Source organism: Strongylocentrotus purpuratus, unplaced genomic scaffold (genome assembly GCF_000002235.5).
Source record: "Strongylocentrotus purpuratus isolate Spur 01 unplaced genomic scaffold, Spur_5.0 spur5_scaffold_20, whole genome shotgun sequence".
Lineage (NCBI taxonomy): Eukaryota > Metazoa > Echinodermata > Echinoidea > Camarodonta > Strongylocentrotidae > Strongylocentrotus > Strongylocentrotus purpuratus.
In genome coordinates this window covers 28,342,918-28,363,503 of record NW_022145606.1, presented here as the reverse complement: position 1 = coordinate 28,363,503, position 20,586 = coordinate 28,342,918, and the positions used below count along the sequence as shown (strand labels likewise).

At 37.6% G+C, this 20,586-nt stretch overlaps 1 protein-coding gene across 1 annotated transcript; it reads left to right on the top strand.

Annotated features, from left to right (window-relative positions):
• Positions 1-15,651: 15,651 nt before the first annotated feature.
• On the top strand, positions 15,652-20,117 carry LOC105442390. The gene is made up of 5 exons (XM_011674450.2): positions 15,652-15,788; positions 17,234-17,365; positions 17,983-18,136; positions 19,392-19,458; positions 19,808-20,117. The coding sequence occupies exons 1-5, from the start codon at positions 15,675-15,677 to the stop codon at positions 20,115-20,117; spliced, it is 777 nt and encodes a 258-aa protein (XP_011672752.1). The 5' UTR covers positions 15,652-15,674.
• The last annotated feature ends 469 nt before the right edge of the window (positions 20,118-20,586 follow it).

The window sequence follows — 20,586 nt, the reverse complement described above, 5'->3', positions numbered from 1 at the left end:
TCGATAACGCTAAATGTGTTGATGTATATACAGTCAAACCTGTACGATTATTCAACCCGATTTGAACGGAGAAAGGGGCCACTGCTGTAGACTGGTAGCTTTTCATGTTCAACAATTTTCTCCCAGAGGGAAACGAAATGTATGGTCATAATAGACCATGTGGCCTTTTTTTAGAGAAGGTTGCCAATATGGCTGTTTTGACTGTACACATATTGTGTTATATTGAACTCCAGAACACTACTCATCATGAAGCGATTTCAATTTTTAGATTTTACCGCCCACGAAGAAGATTTTTTTTCTTGCAATGCATTTATTATTTTGTCAACACGATAGGAACTAATTTCGGAAAAGCAACTTATAAAGGCACTTGCAATAACATTGTGCCGTGTATCACCTATGGACATGAGAACATGATGGTGAGAATACGTAATGAGCGTATTCCTATGCGACATACTATAGAGTATTGAACTTGCCCTTAACTTTGTTTTTCGAAAATAGCTGCGATCATGTTTTTGGTTGTTCTGTTTATATCCAGCTGATATTAGATGACATGGAAAAGCGCATCGGATTCATGGGCTTCACTCCATCTCGATTAAGTATGAATAGGCCTATTCCGGTCAAAATAAGTTTCTACCATGTAATGAGAGGATTCCGATTAGCCCGGGTAAGTACAATATGTGATCAGTGAACGAGAACATAAAAAAGGAAGTTTTTAATGTCAATAAGCATTCATAACTATCTTATTAGTTATCCGATTTTGCTCAGACTTTTTTTGATTGGTTAGTCTGATTTTTCTGCTTCTATTAAAAGTAAGTTATTGTTGGAGTGGACGTGGGCTTTAACTACTTGTAACTACTGTAAATTCAACTTAGATACTGCTACGTTAATAACAATGCCCGCTACCGTGGCTTCCACTTCCCTTAACTTCGGTAAATCTAATGTTTGTGCGACTACTAATTTAATCGGATAATTAACGAGACTTGTCAAAAACTCAATTTAGGGGATGGGTGGGGGGGATTTGACACTTTACGCTTACATAAAATATGTAATTTAGAGCATTTTGGATCAAAACATTAAACAATGAATACGAAGGTGACGTGATGATGACATTTAAGTGCATTGGATTAATATTTTATTTCCCTCCTCATATTAAGATGATTAAGGAACACGAGGAGTGGGTAGGATACGATTTGAAGGCCAAAGAGACCGAGGTGACATTGGACGCAGATTCAGACGTGACGTTAGAGTCATGTTTGATAAACGGTGGAAAAGTAAAAAAAGGTAAGATTAAAATAAGAGTTGAACGATTAAAGGAATAAAGATTAAGGATGCAAAAGAAAGATAAGAAGATAAATGGCATGGACAAAATACACATTCATTATGCAAAAACAAATTGATGGATTAGATAAATTCGTCACGATTGGTAAATGTGTAACATAATGTATATCAAACTAGGTCATATAATTGACATTAGTATTAAAAAGGTATATAATTATAGCAAATGGTATATACATAAGATGTAGCCCATAAATTTAGCCCATTCAATGAATTTACAACATTGAAAACTTGATATAAAGGCACGACGGAGTTTGATCTTTACTGTAAATACATTAATAACCTCCTTCCTCATTCCTTTTATAATTGTTTCATATTAGAAAACACTATCCAAACTTATTCTACTAATGCTGAATTAATATTCAATATTATTTATTAATTAACACTATATTGTATAAGTTAATTATAAGTTGTCTTTGTCAGACATATTTACATCAGCATATGTTCATTTTAAGTTTCACCAGTGGCCCGTTGATTGGCTGAGCACCCGTGTGCTTCGACCAGTAGGCCTTGTCCGTTATTGTTCTAATTATTTGACCGCCGGTCCACCCGGTCCACCCGTATAGTAACGCTTGCTTACAATATATTTTATCACCTGACGAAGTGTAGCAGCGGCACACGAAACGTCGTGATCTTTTAGATCCCTTGTTGACCATACATCGCGAGACATACGAATGCCACTAGCGATATTATTTTCGATACTATATCCGCAATGAGTAGTATATTTTAGCACTTGTAATATATTTTACATTCACAGTAACAAAATAAACAAATTCGTTTGTTTTTTTGCGCTTACTTCGGATTTAATAAAGGATGTTTTCTTGTTACCCTAAATATCAACATCATGACAATAACAACAATTACAACACGACTTTCACAACTAGATATAGAAGGATAAACCATCGTCATACTTTCACGTTATATGTTACACTACTACAATCCACCCCTGGGAAGGACCCGGGTATTGCTTTCGAATTTTTTGATCAATATTTTTTTTCAAGATGCCGCCAAAGGACATCACAAAAGTGCCGCCGCCCCATATACCTGAGTGATGTCACTGAAGAATGCAAACAATTTATATCGCCCTTCGTACGATAACATTTCGTATATGCAGTATTGCTGAAATGTATTTCGATTTGTATGTTACATAATGCAATCAATTAAATCAATGATTTTTTGAATTTTCAATTTAATTCATAGACGATTACCCGGGACGAGATGAAATGTCTCATTCACTACATCGTCTTCTTTATTAAGGATTACGAACGAATAGCCGACACGATCACCTGGGAAATGGACGTCAACATCTTACAAAACGGCATGAACTATGGCCAGCTACCTATTAGGATAGGGGCCACTATTGTTGCTGGAACACCCAGTAAGTCAAGCCCATATATAATTTACCGTATCCATATCCGGACAATTCCCCCTGGACACCAACCCCCAATCAACTTCCCATTAGGACAACTACCTCCTTGGGCAACCACCATCTAGGATATCTACCCCCACGACAACTACCCCCGGACAACTACCACTCAGACAAATACCCCCTCGGACAACTACCCCCTACGAAAATTATCCTCGGGCAACTACCCCCGGACAACTACCCCCAGACAACTACCCCCCTAAAACAACTACCCCCTACGACAACTACTCCCTACGACAACTACCCCCTAGGACAACTACCCCCAGGACAACTACCCCCGGACAACTACCCCCAGAAAACTTCCCCCCTAGGATAGTTGTCCGGTGGTAGTTGTTCTAGAGGATAATTTCCCGGGGGTAGTTGTCCGGGTTTAGTTGTCCTAGGGGTAGTTGTGTGTTGGGTAATTGTCTGGGGGTAGTCGTACTAGAGGGTGGTTGCCCTAGAGGGTAGTTGTCCTAGGGGTAGTTGTCCTAGAGGGTAGTTAACTAGGGATGGTTATCCGGGGGCAGATGTCCAGGGGGTACGTGTCCTAGAACCATAATGTACACCGAATGTGAATAGTTGCAGGAAAAGGTGTCGCCGTGTATTTCATACGTCACCCGACCGTGTATTTACCAGGTTCGAGGTTCGAGGCCTGCCGCGGCACTAATGTAATTTCGTTATCTACATATGCCACTCTGCACCCATGTGTGCAAAATGGGTACCTGGTAGGATTTTTTTCATGGAATGCTTTGAGCCTTTTAGGGTAGATGGACAATAGCTCTTGGGGTAGTAATTGTACTATATAGCGATGTAGTAATGTAAATGTAGTGATTATTTATTATTGTCAGTAATATTCATGCTTACCCCGCTTTTATCAGACAACTTTGAGGATTTCAAGGAGCCCACGGCGTTCCAGACCATTGGAAAAGACGGAATCTTCTATGGGCTTTACGAACACAAATGTATGGGAGTCTATATCGAGGTTCCCATGACTGACCCATCAGATGACTCCGAATGCGAGAGTAAGATCTGTTGTAAACCCCCTCTCTAGGAATAGTTTGCTTTTAAATAATGATATACTTATTAAACAGATTGCATTATTTCACGAATTCGCTTAAAGGCACACTGTCCTACTTGTAGCTACTTGCTCCCTCTATATAGAAAACTTCCCCAATCGGTACCTGTTGGTCCCCCATGATCCTCCTATTCTTATGCTAAATGAGAGCTGAGTTAATGAGATAGCCACCTGTGACAGTGACCTCGCTGGCTCGCTGGGTGGTCTAATCCCTTATGGCTGAAGTAGTAAAGTCTGCCTTTAATATTCACGTAAATTCGTTTTCAAATTTGGTTCGAACTTTTTTCACTTATGTTCTTCAGAATTTGTGTTAATTTTACAACCTTTCGTCTGAGAATTTCAGTTTCTTTTTTTTTGGTATTATTATCTCACATTATTCTCTGAGACCAGTTTATAATTCTACATGTAGAAATATAACCACTGAATCAAAATGTTTGGATTTCGAATCAACTTTAAAATACATCGTATAAACTAAATATTGAACAAACCATGGGATAATGTTTAGAAGAACATCATTTTTATTATCAATGTCATATCCAATAAGAATTTTTTCTTTAATATCGTGGTCTAATTATTATAGACGAATAGTACAGTTTAAAAATTCAAGTTTGAACCAGGGTAAAACAATTCAGGACAATAACGAAACGTAGAAATTACTTTCCTATCTGTTGCAGTATTGTCTCGATATTTCAGATCTACTTTTACAGAAGATGACGTTTACCCAACACCTAAATCTAAATTACTTTATTTTTTAATAATTATATCGGGAGTGAAAATAATTGATTATATATCAACTGAATTATAAGCCATGTATTAAAATGATATCAGTTATGTACTTTTTGACGTCTATCAGAGGAGTAAAAACTGTCTGACTGAAAACTTGAAATGTAAAGCTTTGAAATTGGAATTAATCGACCAATAAACAAACTAGCTATCGACATACTGACATCATCTCATAAGCCTAGAGTACGCATATTCACAATGGCTTTGCATTACTAGATCATTTTCGTAATGTAGTCAAATTCAATGTAGAGGTGTCGTGGGTGGAAATGTCACCGAACTTTGGATCACAAGCTCCGCGGTTCGAGTCCTGCGCGGCACTGATGTCATTTGGCAAGACATTAATCTACATTTGCCACACTCGAACCAGGTGAGGTAAATGGGTACCTGGCAGCCATACTAAAGCCGTTGTCATAATTTCCAAAGCTCTTTGGAAGCGCATAGAGACGTTATAATGTGATATTAGTCCGCTATACAAGAACCGAACATTAATATTATTATTATTATGCACACATCTTTAGTAAATGCCTCGTTACAAATTATTTCATTCACCTAATACAAGTATTTCAATATGCAGAATGTTTATTACATATATCACGTGTTCTTAGGTAGGACAGGCAATAATGTTTGCCCTACATAACAGCAAACAATGTAGGCAATACTAAATGCCTTTGAATTTCTTTTCTTCATAGTCACCATCTCAAGAAATACCGATCTGATGAAAGGATTGTCCGAAAAAGATGAAGTTGCGATCTGCCCGACTGTTCACGTTGCTGGAAACTTCGATGGAAAGCCAGTACAAATTACTTTGAGCCATTGTGCGGAACTTTCGGCGGCCGCACTTGAAGGAAATGCAACAGTTTTCGTTTACCTAAAACCAGACACAGCTTCTGAAGGTACGAATTGCCATTGTTTTCCCTCCCCCCCCCCCCTTTTACAATAATCACAGTAATATGCAATTTATGCACAACGTATATTATGGTAGAACGCCTTATGTTCTTCTTTAGGACTTTGTTTGCGGCAACTGTGACAATAATGATAATAATAATAATACAAATGAAACGTTTATCCATAGTTCAATTGCATTTAATATCAAAGTAAACTTTGAAAGAAGTGAACAGTGCGTATCAAAAAAGAGTACCCCAAATCCGTAGTTTCTAATTAAAAAGTCATTACCAATAAAACATTGAAGTTTATTCCAGGATAAAGAGTAACTTGTGTTCATTACCATTGTACTCTATTCATAATATTATTGCCACGGATGACTGAGCACCAGGGTCTTTAGAAAGTGTTGTCGAATCGCCTTGTACCAAGTTTTGGATGATGGGACGAATGTGTGTGCTTCTTTGGTCTTAAACCCTATCAAAAGTTAGTTAAAAGGTTCCATGACACATGCTCCGCCGACGATTGCTCCGCCGACATTTACTCCGCAAAACGCGACAATTGCTCCGCGACAGTTGCTCCGCGACAGTTGCTCCGCCGACAGTTGCTCCGCCGACATGTGCTCCGCCGACAATTCCTCCGCCGACATTTGCTCCGGTGACAAATGCTCCTCGAACGACAGTTGCTCCGCCGACAATTGCTCCGCAAAACGCGACAATTGCTCCGGTGACATTTGCTCCGCCGACAATTGCTCCGCCGACATTTGCTCCGCCTGAAGCGACACTTGCTCCGGTGACATTTGCTCCGCCGACAATTGCTCCGGTGACATTTGCTCCGCCGACAATTGCTCCGCCGACATTTGCTCCGCTAAAAAAGTGCCCCGTAAAATACAAAGGCTACTACGACAATAATGGTTGCTCCTCCCCAAAAGTACCCCGCAAAAGACAATGCTCCGCCGACAATTAAATTGCTCTCTGATCCAAAAGTGCGGCCTCGTGGAAGACATGAATGCTCCTCTGGCAATTAGTGCAATAAATGCTCAGCCGTTTTTTGCTATTCCCAATAAAGTTTGATTTAAAAAAACATCAAGTTTTAGCTCCTTATGCAAGTTCTCCAGCGAAAGATAATTACTCCGCTCAAAATCTGTTTCATTTATTACTCATTAGCCGATCAAAAGCTCAAGGATATCTCTCTCTCTCTCTCTCTCTCTCTTGCTCTTTCTTTTCCTTTTTACACCCTTTTCTTGTCTTCTTAGCTCTTTTCTTTCCTCTCATGCTATTAGTCTTCTTTCATTTCATCACTTCTTCTATTCTTCCCCTCTCGAGTTCTAGTTCTCTCGTGAAATTGTAACGTAATGTAGTACATGTAGTACATTCTTGTTTAGAATAGTATTTTCAATAATATCCAGTCCGTCTTCTATAGGTTTCTTTCCTTCAGTTAAGTGTATGTAGCTTTACTATATAATATATTAGTGTGTAAAACACCCCGTCTCATTCGAGTACTTTGTTTTCACTGACTTTAAGGGACTCACGGAACCACCGGAAGAAGAGCAATTGGCTTATCGTGAAGAACTGACATCAAACTGCAACAAAATGATTTGTATAAATGGGAATAAGCAAAAAGGCTGCCATCTAATTTTCCCGTCTGAATGGGTTCTCTTCTTTACGTATAAGTGCCCTTCAAAGCTTATTTTGATCCCTCCCCTGTTGCTTTCTAGAACTTCCACGATGACCTAATACATAGTATCAGGGGCGTCGCTAGACCTTTTTCAGTGGGGGGGGGGGGGGTGTAGAGGCCAACGATTACGGACAAAACTAGCCACCAATTACCGACAAAATTAAGTGTCTCAATATCTACAAATAACCCTATAAACCCGGGGCCGGAGGCTAAATTGTTTTTCCTATGGACTATCTATAGTACTTGCGTATGCGCAAATGATCAATTTCCTCGACGACATAAATATACGAATTATTTTGTCAACCTAGTCAACATCATAGCTATATATTTTAATGCAGGCGCGGAGCTAGGATCTTATTTTAGGGAGGGGCGGTAGTGAGCAAGCGAAGCGCGCTCGTTAGGGGGTATCGGTGTTAGGCCTCCCTAAATTATTAGGAAAAGAAGACGATTTATTGTACCGTTCTCGACTCGTCTAAATGAAGTTTTCCCCTCCTGCGCGAAGCGCTGAAATTTTGGCGTTTCATCAAAATATAGAGAAAGGAAGACGATTCGTCGTTTCGTTGTTGACTCTTAATCCTTGTTTGAATTTAGTTTCCCTGAAAATGTTAAATCTCTGATTTCTTTAGCTGATATTATAGGAAAGTGAAACTTCGAGAAAATACAAGTATTGTAGTTGTAGTCACTCTCGAATTCGTCACAGCGGAAACAAAGTCACAGTTCGTAGGGAAAAAAAACTTGTTGGCCGACCGACAATATACATCTCACCGACTTCAAACTTCTGCATTGATATAGTACACGAGGATCGAGCAAAAATACCGACACAGCTGACCCGACACAGCAACATATATTTACCCGTGTTTTTGTTGCTTCCTTGACGAGACGACTCCACCCAACGACCCCCCCTTTCTTTTACCCCCACTCCTGCTTTCCCAGGCTCTTACCTCTCTCTCCTCTCTTTCACACCCCCCCCCCGTTTCTTTTGTTTCCCTTTTCTCTTTTTTCCTTTTTTTTTTTCCTTTTCTTTCTTTTCTTTCTTTTCCTTTCTTTCCTCTCCTCCCTCTTTTTTTTCTTCTCTTTCTTACTTCTCTTTTTCTTTCTTTTCTTTCTTTTTCTTACTTTCTTTTCTTTTTCTTTTCTTTTTTCTTTTCTTTCCCTTGCCCTCTCTTTTTTTCCCCTCCCCCTTTTCTCTTTTTTCCCGACGGCAGCGCAACTTTACCGATAATATCCTGAGAGGTGGGGAGGGGTGTCGCACCCCCATCCCCCCCCCCTTTGGTTACGCCCCTGTAATGCTTTACTTGCAGATGGTTTGTGCTTGCTTGCATTGAGGTCATTTCAGGTCTTACATATTGATGAGCTGTTTGAAATTAACTAGGAGGTATGCGCGTATTGGGGAATGTGGCTTGCTGCTCTACTTTTAAAAAAAAAACTTCTCACGACATGGAATGAGTGTTCAGTGTACATCATATGGGACGTACAGTGATAGATGGACAATAATTATCTCAGTATATTCGAAATGACTTCTAGGTAACTCCCTATTCCTCCCACATCCTTATTCTTTCTTCTTTCTCTTGCGTTTAGAAACATTGTATGAAGCGCATTATTAATGTAATGTATTATCAGGTGGGCTGTATATAATACAGATCACCTTATGTTTTCGTTAGAAAATTTGTCTTATTTCAAACCACTTTTTTGTTAGCACGATAACTTGAAAATGGCTCAATCAAATGCCTTGAAATTTGGCACACATAATATAGGCATGAGGAAAGAGCACAATAAGGTTTTCAACCTTGACCTTGATTGATAACGTCATCCAGGCACCATTTTGTGAAAATCAAAATATGATCATATCTTCATAACGAAAAGACATTTCTCATTCGTATTTACCAGGATCAAGGTCAATATCAGTCCGGTCAATTTCACGTCAAAAAACGCGAGCGTACGCCATTATTAGCAAAAGCATTTCATAAAGAATCGCGCGCGTTTTCGTTTGTCACGGCCGAACGCAAAATAATTCATCCTAGATTCTTTTTTGACACAGTATTCCTCATGTTTTCCCGAACAATTTGATACCATGTTTATCTCTTTATGACCATTAATAAGGGAATGAGCGTGCGCGCGTGCCCATGTAATACATAGCATATATGGGCAACAACATGCCTACACAAAACCCTTATGACTCTTTGGGATGGACAGGAACCCTCAATTTTTTTTTTCATATTCGGATAAAGTATGAGTCGGAGATGTGATTTTATGTCTCATTTGGCCATTAAGTATATCGTGTCATCATCATATTGACCTTGGAACTCAACATACGAATTTGCATATTATGACGTCAGCATATTAATGCAACATTGATTGTATCTCTTTAAATATTGATTGATTCTCTTCTTAATGTTAATATCTTGTAGTTGAGGCAATTGTCTACAAGTTAACTGCATATTATTTTTCATTTTGATGACATCATAGTGAAAATTGCGATTAAAGGTAACTTGACAGATTTTCTTAATTTGCGTGTTAAGCCTGTGGAAGGTACCAATTTAGTTCAAATCATGGATCTACATGACATTAATCTTTGAGCACTATCTAGCTTATTTTGTGCTCTATGTTCTCCCAAATTTTGGTATGTTATAGCTGAGACTATGGGCTATAAAAGTTGTGTCTTTTGTTCTTTGATCAGATGGTGGGATCATGTTGAAATTTTCAATTGAAAGTTAAATTCGCAAATGTTGTAGAACATTGAAGGAATTATGCATATGTCACGTTTGTCCTATTTGTGAAATATAAACGTTAGCAGTTTTCTAGTATTCAAATTAAACAAGGAAACCCCTTTACTTTCTATACTTTACTGTCAAACACTATTGAGTGACTGACCAATTTTTTTCCTCTGGTAATAAAATACATTATATGAGCTTATAGGGTACATGAGCATTTGTCCACATCAATAACCCACTTCTTGTAATGGCCCAGATAATCCGATTGAATCTATATGCAGCACAATCTAGGTAAACATGACGGGTAGAGCATTTCATGGAAGAAGATGAAATTGTGAAAATGCATTCTTAGTTATGTCAATTAGGGTCGAAGGTGTAACTGCTTATTGTATTTGGTCAATTGTCATATATCGTCTCAATCTATCTTACATAGATCCACAATGGTCAATATACTACACAGTTGAAACTTTTCATATGGATAGACCTTAAAGGTAAAGACCAGTTATGGTCATGCGATTGCATTGTGACAGAAACGTTGTGGAATCGATCAGAAAAGGTTGATCATCTAGCATATAAGTATTGGTGTATACTGCAAGGTTTTGGAATCATCAAAATGATAAGAAATTTGGCCCAGTCTTCGTAAAGTTACAAGCACTGTACACAGAAAGATGTATATGGGAATATACGCACACGTGCGCGACATGTGCGTTTATCTCTCACAGACCATGTAGATAAACTAATTTACCAAACATATCAATTAGTAGGCGGTTTCCCGGCAAAATTGTTATCATCATGTATTAGTCAAAACATATTCTTTCACATGATTGGTAATAAGAGCTTCCATTTCATTTTTTGAAATTGGGGCGTTTTCGATACTGGTTTTTACCTTTAATAGGAAGAGCATTTTAGAAGATAATATAAAATCGTGAAAATACATTCTTCATTATTTAAAACATTAGCATACGTATAGCCTAAATTGTCAAAGTGACAAATTCAAATTATTGTTATTCCCATTCATTATTCTGCCATTCGTTCGCAGGATATCTCATGAATGAATAAAGCCATTATAATGAAACTTGCAATGATGATTAATTTTAGCATAACTTAGAATTGTGACACTTTTCAGTAACTCAAAATCATCGTGACGTCATCCAGGCGCTATTTTGTGGAAATCGACTTTTAATCATATCTTCATAACGAGTCATCAAAACTGAACCATATTTAAAACACACGAACTTCAGGTCAAGGTTCGACATAACATCTCATCAAAATCCGCGCGCGTCTGAATTTTAAAATGCTCAAATTCACTTTTTAATCAAAACAGAGTATGTTCTAGGCCATTTAAAGAATTTCGAAAATTATGCACACGCATTGTTGTTCTTTCATGATATTTCATAACGGAATAAGCGTCCGTTTAAAGTTGAAATTCAAAGAAAATCCCAAATATGTCAACTAATGTATGACTAGAAACTGGTAATCTAACAGATGGCCATCGTACAAGTAATAGGTCAACTACAGATCGGGTGATTTATAAAAAATACAAATACAACCACCATCATAGCAGCTGGGATATACCAGAGATTCGCCGGAAAAATAACGATGTTTTAATGACGTCACTATATGGACCAACATTGCCCAAGCAGACGACATCCCATAGAGAATGAACATAATTGCAAAGCTATTATTTGTCAAATTATAATGAGTTAAGTGTATATAAATGTAAAGGCATGTCAAACCATTCAAAAGGGGATATGACCCGATTCTGATAACTAAAATATTTTGCTTGTAAATACACAGGATTGGGGTTAATTAACAATCAAAGAAACCAGACTTCCAAATTGAAAACCCCTGGAATGATATTAAGGACGGCATTTGTTCTCTCTTGTTTACAAGCGACAGATTCCTTTATTTTTGTATCGCTGCATTTGTCATCAAAATAAAACCATGCGCGGGGTTAAGAGTGAGGCAATATATTATACATTTAGCCTGACGGTAGTGAAGTAAGAGAAAGGACTCAAGAAGATGAAAACACATGCACTGAAAATGTGTGAGATGTCATGGGGCATCGTTTGCTTGTGCAAGTCATGTCCATACTGTGATCTCACACATCTCAGTAGCGTTCGGAGAGCTCTTCTGGTGCTATGCCTATGCTGTATTTAAGCGTTTTGTAATTTATAATAATCGTTACTTCGAATATTTCCAAGCATGGAATTTTGATAACCTTGTCGAATCAAAATTTCAACTTTGCAATAATTAAAATAAATGTAGTTTTTAAAATCAATGAATATCAACTTTAAGATAAATTGCCGTGTGCACGAGCACAGGTAATACAGAGCATATATTGGCAAAAACATGATTACACAAAATCCATCACAGCTCTTTGGGATGCACCTAGACCCCCAATTGTTCTTTTATTTTGATTAAATGAGTCGGAGATATGATTTCATTTCTCATTTGGCCATTAAGTACATTTTAACGTCATCATAATGGCCTTGGAAGTCAAAATACGAATTTGCATATTATGACGTCAACATATTTACAGAAAATGATTGTATCTCTGCAAATATTGATCAATTTTCTTCTAAATTTTGATACGTTGTAGCTGAGACAATTCTTCACAAGATTATTACCAATATTTATTCATTTTGATGACGTCATTAGATTGTTTGCTTAATATGCGTCTTATGCCTATGGGAGGTGAATGATACTACATTCCAGTCTAGACTTGTTCATTATGTTGCGTATGTAGTGCGTCGAAATATCAGTTCAATGATTGGTAGGCTCTGCAATCAGGCGAAAATTTGAGCTTGTTTAGTAAATGAATCATATAACAATAATTGTCTATCGAATTCATGAAGGGAGCGCTATACCACTTTTAATCATTTTCATCGTCATTTAAAACAAATAAATCATCATCATCAATATCTTTATTATCGTATTTATGAATATTATCATTAGATCATCATCGGCACACTTTCATGATACAAAAATAGCATACGTATCACCTAATTCGTCAAAGTGACGAATTAAAGTCTAGTTATAATTGTTAATCATATCATTATTATCATCTGTATTATCAGCATATTCTACAATGGCAGTAGTATAGTATAGTCATGTAGAAGTAGGCCTAGTAGTAGAGGTATCATTCTGATCCTTATTATCCTGATTATCTTTTGCAATACGTCTATATAGACGATAAACTCACGACAATTTACAATTGTCATGAATCATTGTCTTTAAGCTTACCATTAAATGCATCTGGTTCGAATTTTGCTCAGGTATTTGGTACGTGATGATTTAAATGGTAGAAATGAACTTGTGTCCTATTCATTCTAGTCTTATTCATGTGCATTATGTTTTATTCATTCAAGTTCTAATGTTTCTGACTGTTTTCAAGACAATATTTTTTTTGTCGATCATAGTTCTATGTAGCTTGATATCTCACGGTAATTTTGAGAGAAAAGCAATGCAAGCAATGATTTCTGAATTGTAGCGACAATCGCGTTCGCCTTTGCTGTTCTTCAATAATATTTGACAAGCAGTATTAATTAATTTTTCAAGGACTCAAGATACATTCGTTTAACAGTTGATTACCCTCGGTTGATTCTTTTGTTCGGATTATTTGGCGGGGAAAATGTATTATTGAAAATGTATTAGTGAATGTATTATTATTCTTATTTGTTCATCGTCTCTACGATGCCCTTTGAATCAAAAACAGCTTTTAGTGTTAGGCTTCCTGAAAGAAATTTCAATTGTTGTTAAGAATTTTTTGGTTGCACTCTGTAGATTATGATGATGTGTTTAATCTTTTTTCAATACAAGATCAAACACATGATGAAAATCTACTGGCTGCATGCCAATAAGTTCTTGACAACAATAACAAAATGTGAGCTAGTGCTATTCGGTGTGGCGTACACTTGGCAATCGCATGGTAGATAAAATTATGATCATCAGTACCGGGTCAAATAAATTAAAGAGAACTGAATTTGAACCCGGGCCATAGGCTACCCCCTCTCGTTCTCTCTCCCTCTCTCTCCCTCTTCGTCGCCTTACCTTTCCCTCTCTTACCTCCCTGTGCATTTGTATGCCTCGATAATATAAAAAATAAACAATAAGATTCTTCCTCTTCCCCTCCTTCTTCCTAGTACATATAGTAGGAGTAGTACTAGAAGCAGTATCACATTAATAATGACAACAATGATTATTATGGTTGGTGGTGTTACTAATGTTATTTTTGTAATTATTATGTTTGTTATTATGATTATTATCCTTATCATGATTATTATCGTTAATATAAGTTATTATTGTAATTATTATAATCATTATTATTGTTATCTTTATGATGAATATGAACGTGATGATTTTGATGACGTTTAGTATAAGTATATAGTATTATTATAATTGCATGGGACATGACTTTTTTCAAAACTGGATTCTACATTCCCGTCTTTCGCGAGCAATATCTCCGTCGTTTTAGCTTCGTTTACGCTGAAATTCGAGTATGTTGTAGCTGAGACAATAAGCTATCTTAAATTTGCCCTTTATTTTGTCTCAAATTTTAGTTAGACCAGCCCACCTATTCTTGTTCAAAACAAGTATTACAAATCTAGTTATTATTATTGTCATCAACATTCATTAATTTCATTTCATCTACATTATTTCATGAAATGCATTCAGAAAATGAAGGGAAAAAAAAGAAAATAACCCGTGAAAAAACATATTGTCGGCGAAGCATTTGTCGTAGTATTAGTAGCATTTGTATTTTATGGGACACTTTTTGGGCGGAACAATTGTCGGCGGAGCAAATGTCACCGGAGCAAGTGTCGCTTCAGGCGGAGCAACTGTTGGCGGAGCAACTGTTGGCGGAGCAATTGTCGGCGGAGCAAATGTCGGCGGAGCAATTGTCGGCGGAGCAATTGTCGGCGGAGCAAATGTCGGCGGAGCAAATGTCGCGGAGCAATTGTCGCGTTTTGCGGAGTAAATGTCGGCGGAGCAATCGTCGGCGGAGCATGTGTCGGGTTACCAGTTAAAATATTCCTCGTGCTTTAGTAAATTCATGCAATGTATCTAGGCTTTCAGAGAACCTTGTTTCAATCCAGAGGATAATCTTTTAATACACCAGTTTACGGTTGTGTGCGCCATTTTAATTGGCGAATAAACAAAGCCAATGACCTAGAGGTCAGTGGTATTTATGGGTAAATTAAGATTGCGCCCATGCAAATGATGATGTGCGCGCACAACACAGCACGCAAGCAGTGATTCCATCATAATTTGCATGGGCGCAATCTTAATTTACGCATAAACCACTGACCTCTAGGTCATTGGCTTTGTTTACTCGCCAATTAAAATGGCGCCCATGTCTGCGCATGTGCACTGATACAACCGTAAACTGGTGTATTGTTTTAATCAGCCTATTAACTTCTTGTCTCATGATATGTAGGTTTTCTTTGCTCACTCGTCTGCTGCGCCATTTCATGCGCGTAAGGAGCATAATGTGTTTATCTCAGATAGAGAAGGAAACTCAAAGGTTACTAAGGCAAGAAAAAACAAGCAAGCAGGAAAGTGCTTATGGAGCTATAAGTTTGTCTCCTTTAAAGTAGATCAATATCTCGCGCGTGTGACGATCTATATGGCCACACCGCCTCGTATTACTCTAAACATTTGTTTGTTGTCTTTCCTTTTTGTCGTAGAAGGAAAGATAATATATCGTCTAAAACTATCACCCCCTGAGTGCAAAATCGGGAAAGACACAGTGAGCTTCTCAATAGGAGGCCCGGGATTGTATACAGCCTCAATAAAAGATGACATGTGCGAAGGGAAGCGCGTTGCACTACTAGCCTTTCTTCCACGATGTATGCCGGAGAACAGAAGGCCAATTCTACATGTGAACTTCTATTATCCATTCGGTGAAATTGGCAAGGTATTGTTCAGCGTTAATCTCAGTTAGCTTTGAAGTAAATATTTTAAGAGTACTAACACATAACACACACACACGCACACGCATCCACACACAAACACGCACATACATATATCCAGGGGCGGCGGTTTCTTTTCATGACCGGGGGGGGGGGGACCAAATGCGAGGGACGAGGGAGCAGTGGCGTAATGATCAAAAATGTTTTGAGGGGCAGAACAAAATCGACATCACTATACATGTTACGCAAGCCCTGGGAACGTTTGTCAAAGCAGGGGGGGGGGGGCTACAGTATTTACGATCAGGTAGAGCAAAGCAAAGTAGCGCGTAAATCGACGTGGGGTCCAGGGCCAATGCCTCGGCGGGCGTCAAGGGTCGGAGCCCCCAGAAGCCCAGGGGTTTTAGGCATTAACTTACATTCAGATGAGCATCCAGAGGCCGCCTTAGTGCCCTTGGTGGGGTCCAGGGGGCAGAGCCCCGAAAGCTGAGGGAAAAATCATGCCATTTCAGCGACATTTGTAATCACTGGTATCGAATTAGAAATAAACCACGTTTGAATTTAATTTTGGGGGAACTGCCTCCAATGCCCTCCCCCCCCCCCCCCCCATCAGTACGCAAATGCGAGGGAGCAATAGTGAATGAGAGCGATGAAGGTGACGGAAGTGACTACCCCATCACAGATTTTTGAAGTGTTGTTGTATTAACAATGTACAGTCTTAGCAAAACTACAGTATAAAAACAAGCAATATACTTGTTCACACTTCACTTTGCTTGGTATTTACCTGTACATTTTGAAGTATATATGCGAGGTAGCGTAGCTACCGAGTGAGAAGATTTTTGCATTTTTATTTACATAAACGCTGCACTCATGGGCCCTCCAGAGTCTAAAGGTGTGTTGCAGTATTAAGCCAGTACTTATTCAAATTTTGAGTGGGGGACGATCCCCCTAAAATTATTTAGGGATCTCCGCCTCTGAATATACCAATAAATTACCACGTATTGTTTACGTGACTCACCTTGCTTCCATTTTGCGTTATTCTAGTAGTGTGAATGGTTCTAGAACAACAGACTAACCTCATGGACAACCAGGATTCAAGTTGGTGGTAATTGTTGCCAGGGGTAGTTGTCGGGAATTGCAATTCTTAAGAATAAGAGTTTAAAAGTGTGCGCGCTAACTTGCGGTTTCTTGTCAGCGATAATGATACGAACCAATCTTGAAATGAATTATTTTTACGAGAAATCACAAGGATCTAGGAGTTTCGTTGAATGAGACAAATGATCTATGTTTTCCTTCGATCAGTATAGGATGTAATTGTTCTTGCCGAGGCCGTTTATGCACCTATTGGTAAATGCATACACCCTCATCGTGAAATACGGATATTTCGTATTTTTAACGCATGCAGTATTTATATATCGACGAATGTATACCCTTCCTTTTTTTCGTTCCATAGCGCATTCGGGAAGAATGGGAGGAGAAGGACAACGTTTGCGTTAAGGATGAAACAACATTCATTTTGAAGCATATTGGCCAGGATATGGAAGTTACCTGTGACAAGAAAGGAAATCCAGAACCTCTTGTATCGGTAGGTACAGTCTTTTCACAAGGCATATTGGTGCATTATAGGACAATCGAAATTTTATAATAAACTCATTTTTATGGAAGCAGACCAATAGGACAAGCAGAATAGCGAAAAATTTCAATACGTAGGACCAATAATAAGAGCTTTCCGAATGTTTGAAACGTGATATCACTGTATATCTGTATCTATACGAATCTCAAATGGGCAATATAACATTGTATTGTTATGTTAAGTATACGTGGATGGAGGATTTTTTTTAATAAAACCATTTTTTACATGTTGTATATATCGATTCAAAAACAAAATTATAGTCGTTGCTAAGATTATGTTTAAGGTATACATTTGCTGGCAAATAAAATAATACTTAGCTGTAAGGATTGTTGAATTTACTTTTTAATTTTAGCCTATGTTATTTTTAATTCAATAATTCAGTAATTATTGTAAGTATGTATTGATATTATGGAAATAAAAACCTCGCTTGGGCATAAGAGAAAGGGAAAAAAGTTATATATCAATCAAGCGACAGATCACCTAATTCATCTCCGTGACGAATAGAATGTTTATTCAATAGTATTATTATTATCAATATACATATTATTAACATCTGTTTATATTCATAGATGCTTGAAACTCAGATCTTGGATTGCGTTCCCTATGAGTTAATTGATTTTGAGCTGGATTACACTTGCGAATATACGAACGAAGTAAACATCAAACTACGTGTTTACCAGGAAGAATGCCGGTCAGAGATGGACATTAAGCAAAAGTTGATAGGTAAAGGATACTGTTTAAGATATTTGTCTGTTGTCATAGCTACATAGGAGATATATATATATATATATATATGTATAGGTGTATAAAGGAAATTATTGCTTGAAACGTAAGTGACTTCGAATTTCCCCATAGAGCGTCATCATTTCATAACCATACATGCAATAATTTGAACTTTCACTTGGTTTTGAATTTACTTTCTACTTTGTCTTTTCTACTCGATTTCACAACCACATGATATACAGAGGGAGTCAGAAAAAATGTCCCACTTTTTAAAAATTGTATTGTTTGAAGTATGAGTATTTAATCATGGGTTTCATGATATGTCTTGATAGAACTATCCTCCCAGTACATTTAGGTACCATGTTCACTTGAATCTCTGCATGCATGACTGAACATCAGACAATCTTTACAAGACTGCCAGATATCACTTGCGCCAAGTTGCTGGGTGAGGAATACAAAAGTGTTTTGAACAAAGACAGCCAGACAAAACACACGTACACACACACACACACACGCACCCACACGAACACACGCACAAGCACACGCACACAAATGAGCGTTCCATTCCAGACAAGGCCCACCCAAACTTTTACTTTTTGTCGGGAATTCTTCTCGTTCAATAAGTTGAGTGGCCGCTGTCCTCTTGGCGCTTATTGGCGGATGTTGTGCTTCATGATGCTAATGCTGATGATAATGATGATGATAATGATAATGATGATGATCAAGATTAAGATAATGACAATGATGATGGTGATGATGAAATGATGGTGGTAGTGAATGTGTACTAAAGGGAAAGATTGTCAGGGTTATGCCACTTAAACATTTAGGGATCTTAATACAAATTAATGCTTAATCAGAAAAGGGGAAATTATGACACAATTATTGTTCAATGCACTGTTTTATTCTTTACCCAGCAACTTGGCGCAAGTAAGATCTGGCAGTCTTGTAAAGATTGTCTGATGTTCAGTCATGCATGCAGAGATTCAAGTGAAAATGGTACCTAGATGTACTGGAAGGATAACTCTATCAAGACATATCATAAAACCCATGATTAAATACTCATACTTCAAACAATACAACTTTTAAAAAGTGGGACATTTTTTCTGACTCACTCTGTATGATTAAAAAATTGATATTTATTTCAAATAAGTGATTGTTTTTATACTTCATTTGATGTCAATAAGTGGATATTAACATAAATGTATAGGTGTATAACACATGTAATATTGTGTTGCATATTCTTTTCCTAAAACAGACCCACAAGCGGATGAACCAGAAGAAGTGGAAATGGAAGTTGAACCGGAACCTTCGATTCATTTGAGGTTAAAAACGTTATTTAATCGAATTTAAGAACAGCTAAATTTGGAAATAATTGACTTCATTAAATCTTAGAACTAAATAAGTATTTAGATAAGTATAAGAGTAAAAAGTAAGTCCACTTATAGTAAAATAGGAAAATAAATATGTTATAACTGAACAAACGAATGAAACAAATGATTTCATTAATAATTACATAAATAACAAACAATTAATTAATGCATGACGATGAATAAAAAACAAGCAAACAAAAAATTACATCATTTTTTGGGCCCTTTTCTTTGAGTGAAATTGAAAAAAATTAACCGGAAAGCCTCATGGTATATATTTTTGTTTTTGTCCACTTTACTTCAGAGTTCCAAAAAGAGTTACTGACCAGATGATTGGTGCCATATCAAGCCGCAAGATACATGCTGACCGGTTTTCTGTATTGGTAAACGCCCTTGGCTTCAGTACCAAAGATTTCGGGAGGTTTGTATCGGATAACATTAGCTCTGCGGGGAGTAGGAAGGGGTACGCAGGCACCAAAAAGCTCCTCACAAGATGGCGAAACAGAACAGACGAAGCGGATCAGCGCCCGGAATTAAGAGAGGCCTTTAAGAGATCAAACCTTCCGGATTTAACGAAAAGGTACCTGCAAGTAAAAGACGACTTCTACGATTGAGTAACATCTGTATAAATGCAAAATGACTTACCGTTTGCATAAACTTCATAAAGCCTATAATAATGGTTTTCTTCGTAATGGTAAATTAGTCGTGAAACTAAACCAAGAAATCATGTTTGCTGTCTACATGAAGATGAATTGGGCCAGAATACAGACAGGTAGTAAGTAAAAAGGAAACCCAACTTTAACACGCATAGCCCGATTTAAATGGGTACCCGGTTGGTCAAACAGTTTTTGAGTGTCATGTAAAGCCTGGCTGGAATGCTCCCCAGGGAGTGGAGATTGTACACACATTGTGTGCAGGTAAGCACTGAATACAATGACCGGGGTAATAGTATATTTGTAAAGCGCTTAGAGACATTTGTATTAAGCGCTATATAAAAATTAAATATTATTATTATTAAAAAAGTCAGTAAATTGTGATGACGAGTAAATAATATCGATTGATCGATCTGTATTGCAAAAAAAG

Bases quoted from the DNA above. Each gene is read 5' to 3' on its own strand.
- LOC105442390 (XM_011674450.2), top strand. From the start codon at position 15,675: ATGTGCGAAGGGAAGCGCGTTGCACTACTAGCCTTTCTTCCACGATGT. The intron at 15,789-17,233 runs GTATTGTTCAGC...TTCGTTCCATAG, and splicing joins CATTCGGTGAAATTGGCAAG to CGCATTCGGGAAGAATGGGA. The intron at 19,459-19,807 runs GTTAAAAACGTT...ACTTTACTTCAG, and splicing joins GAACCTTCGATTCATTTGAG to AGTTCCAAAAAGAGTTACTG.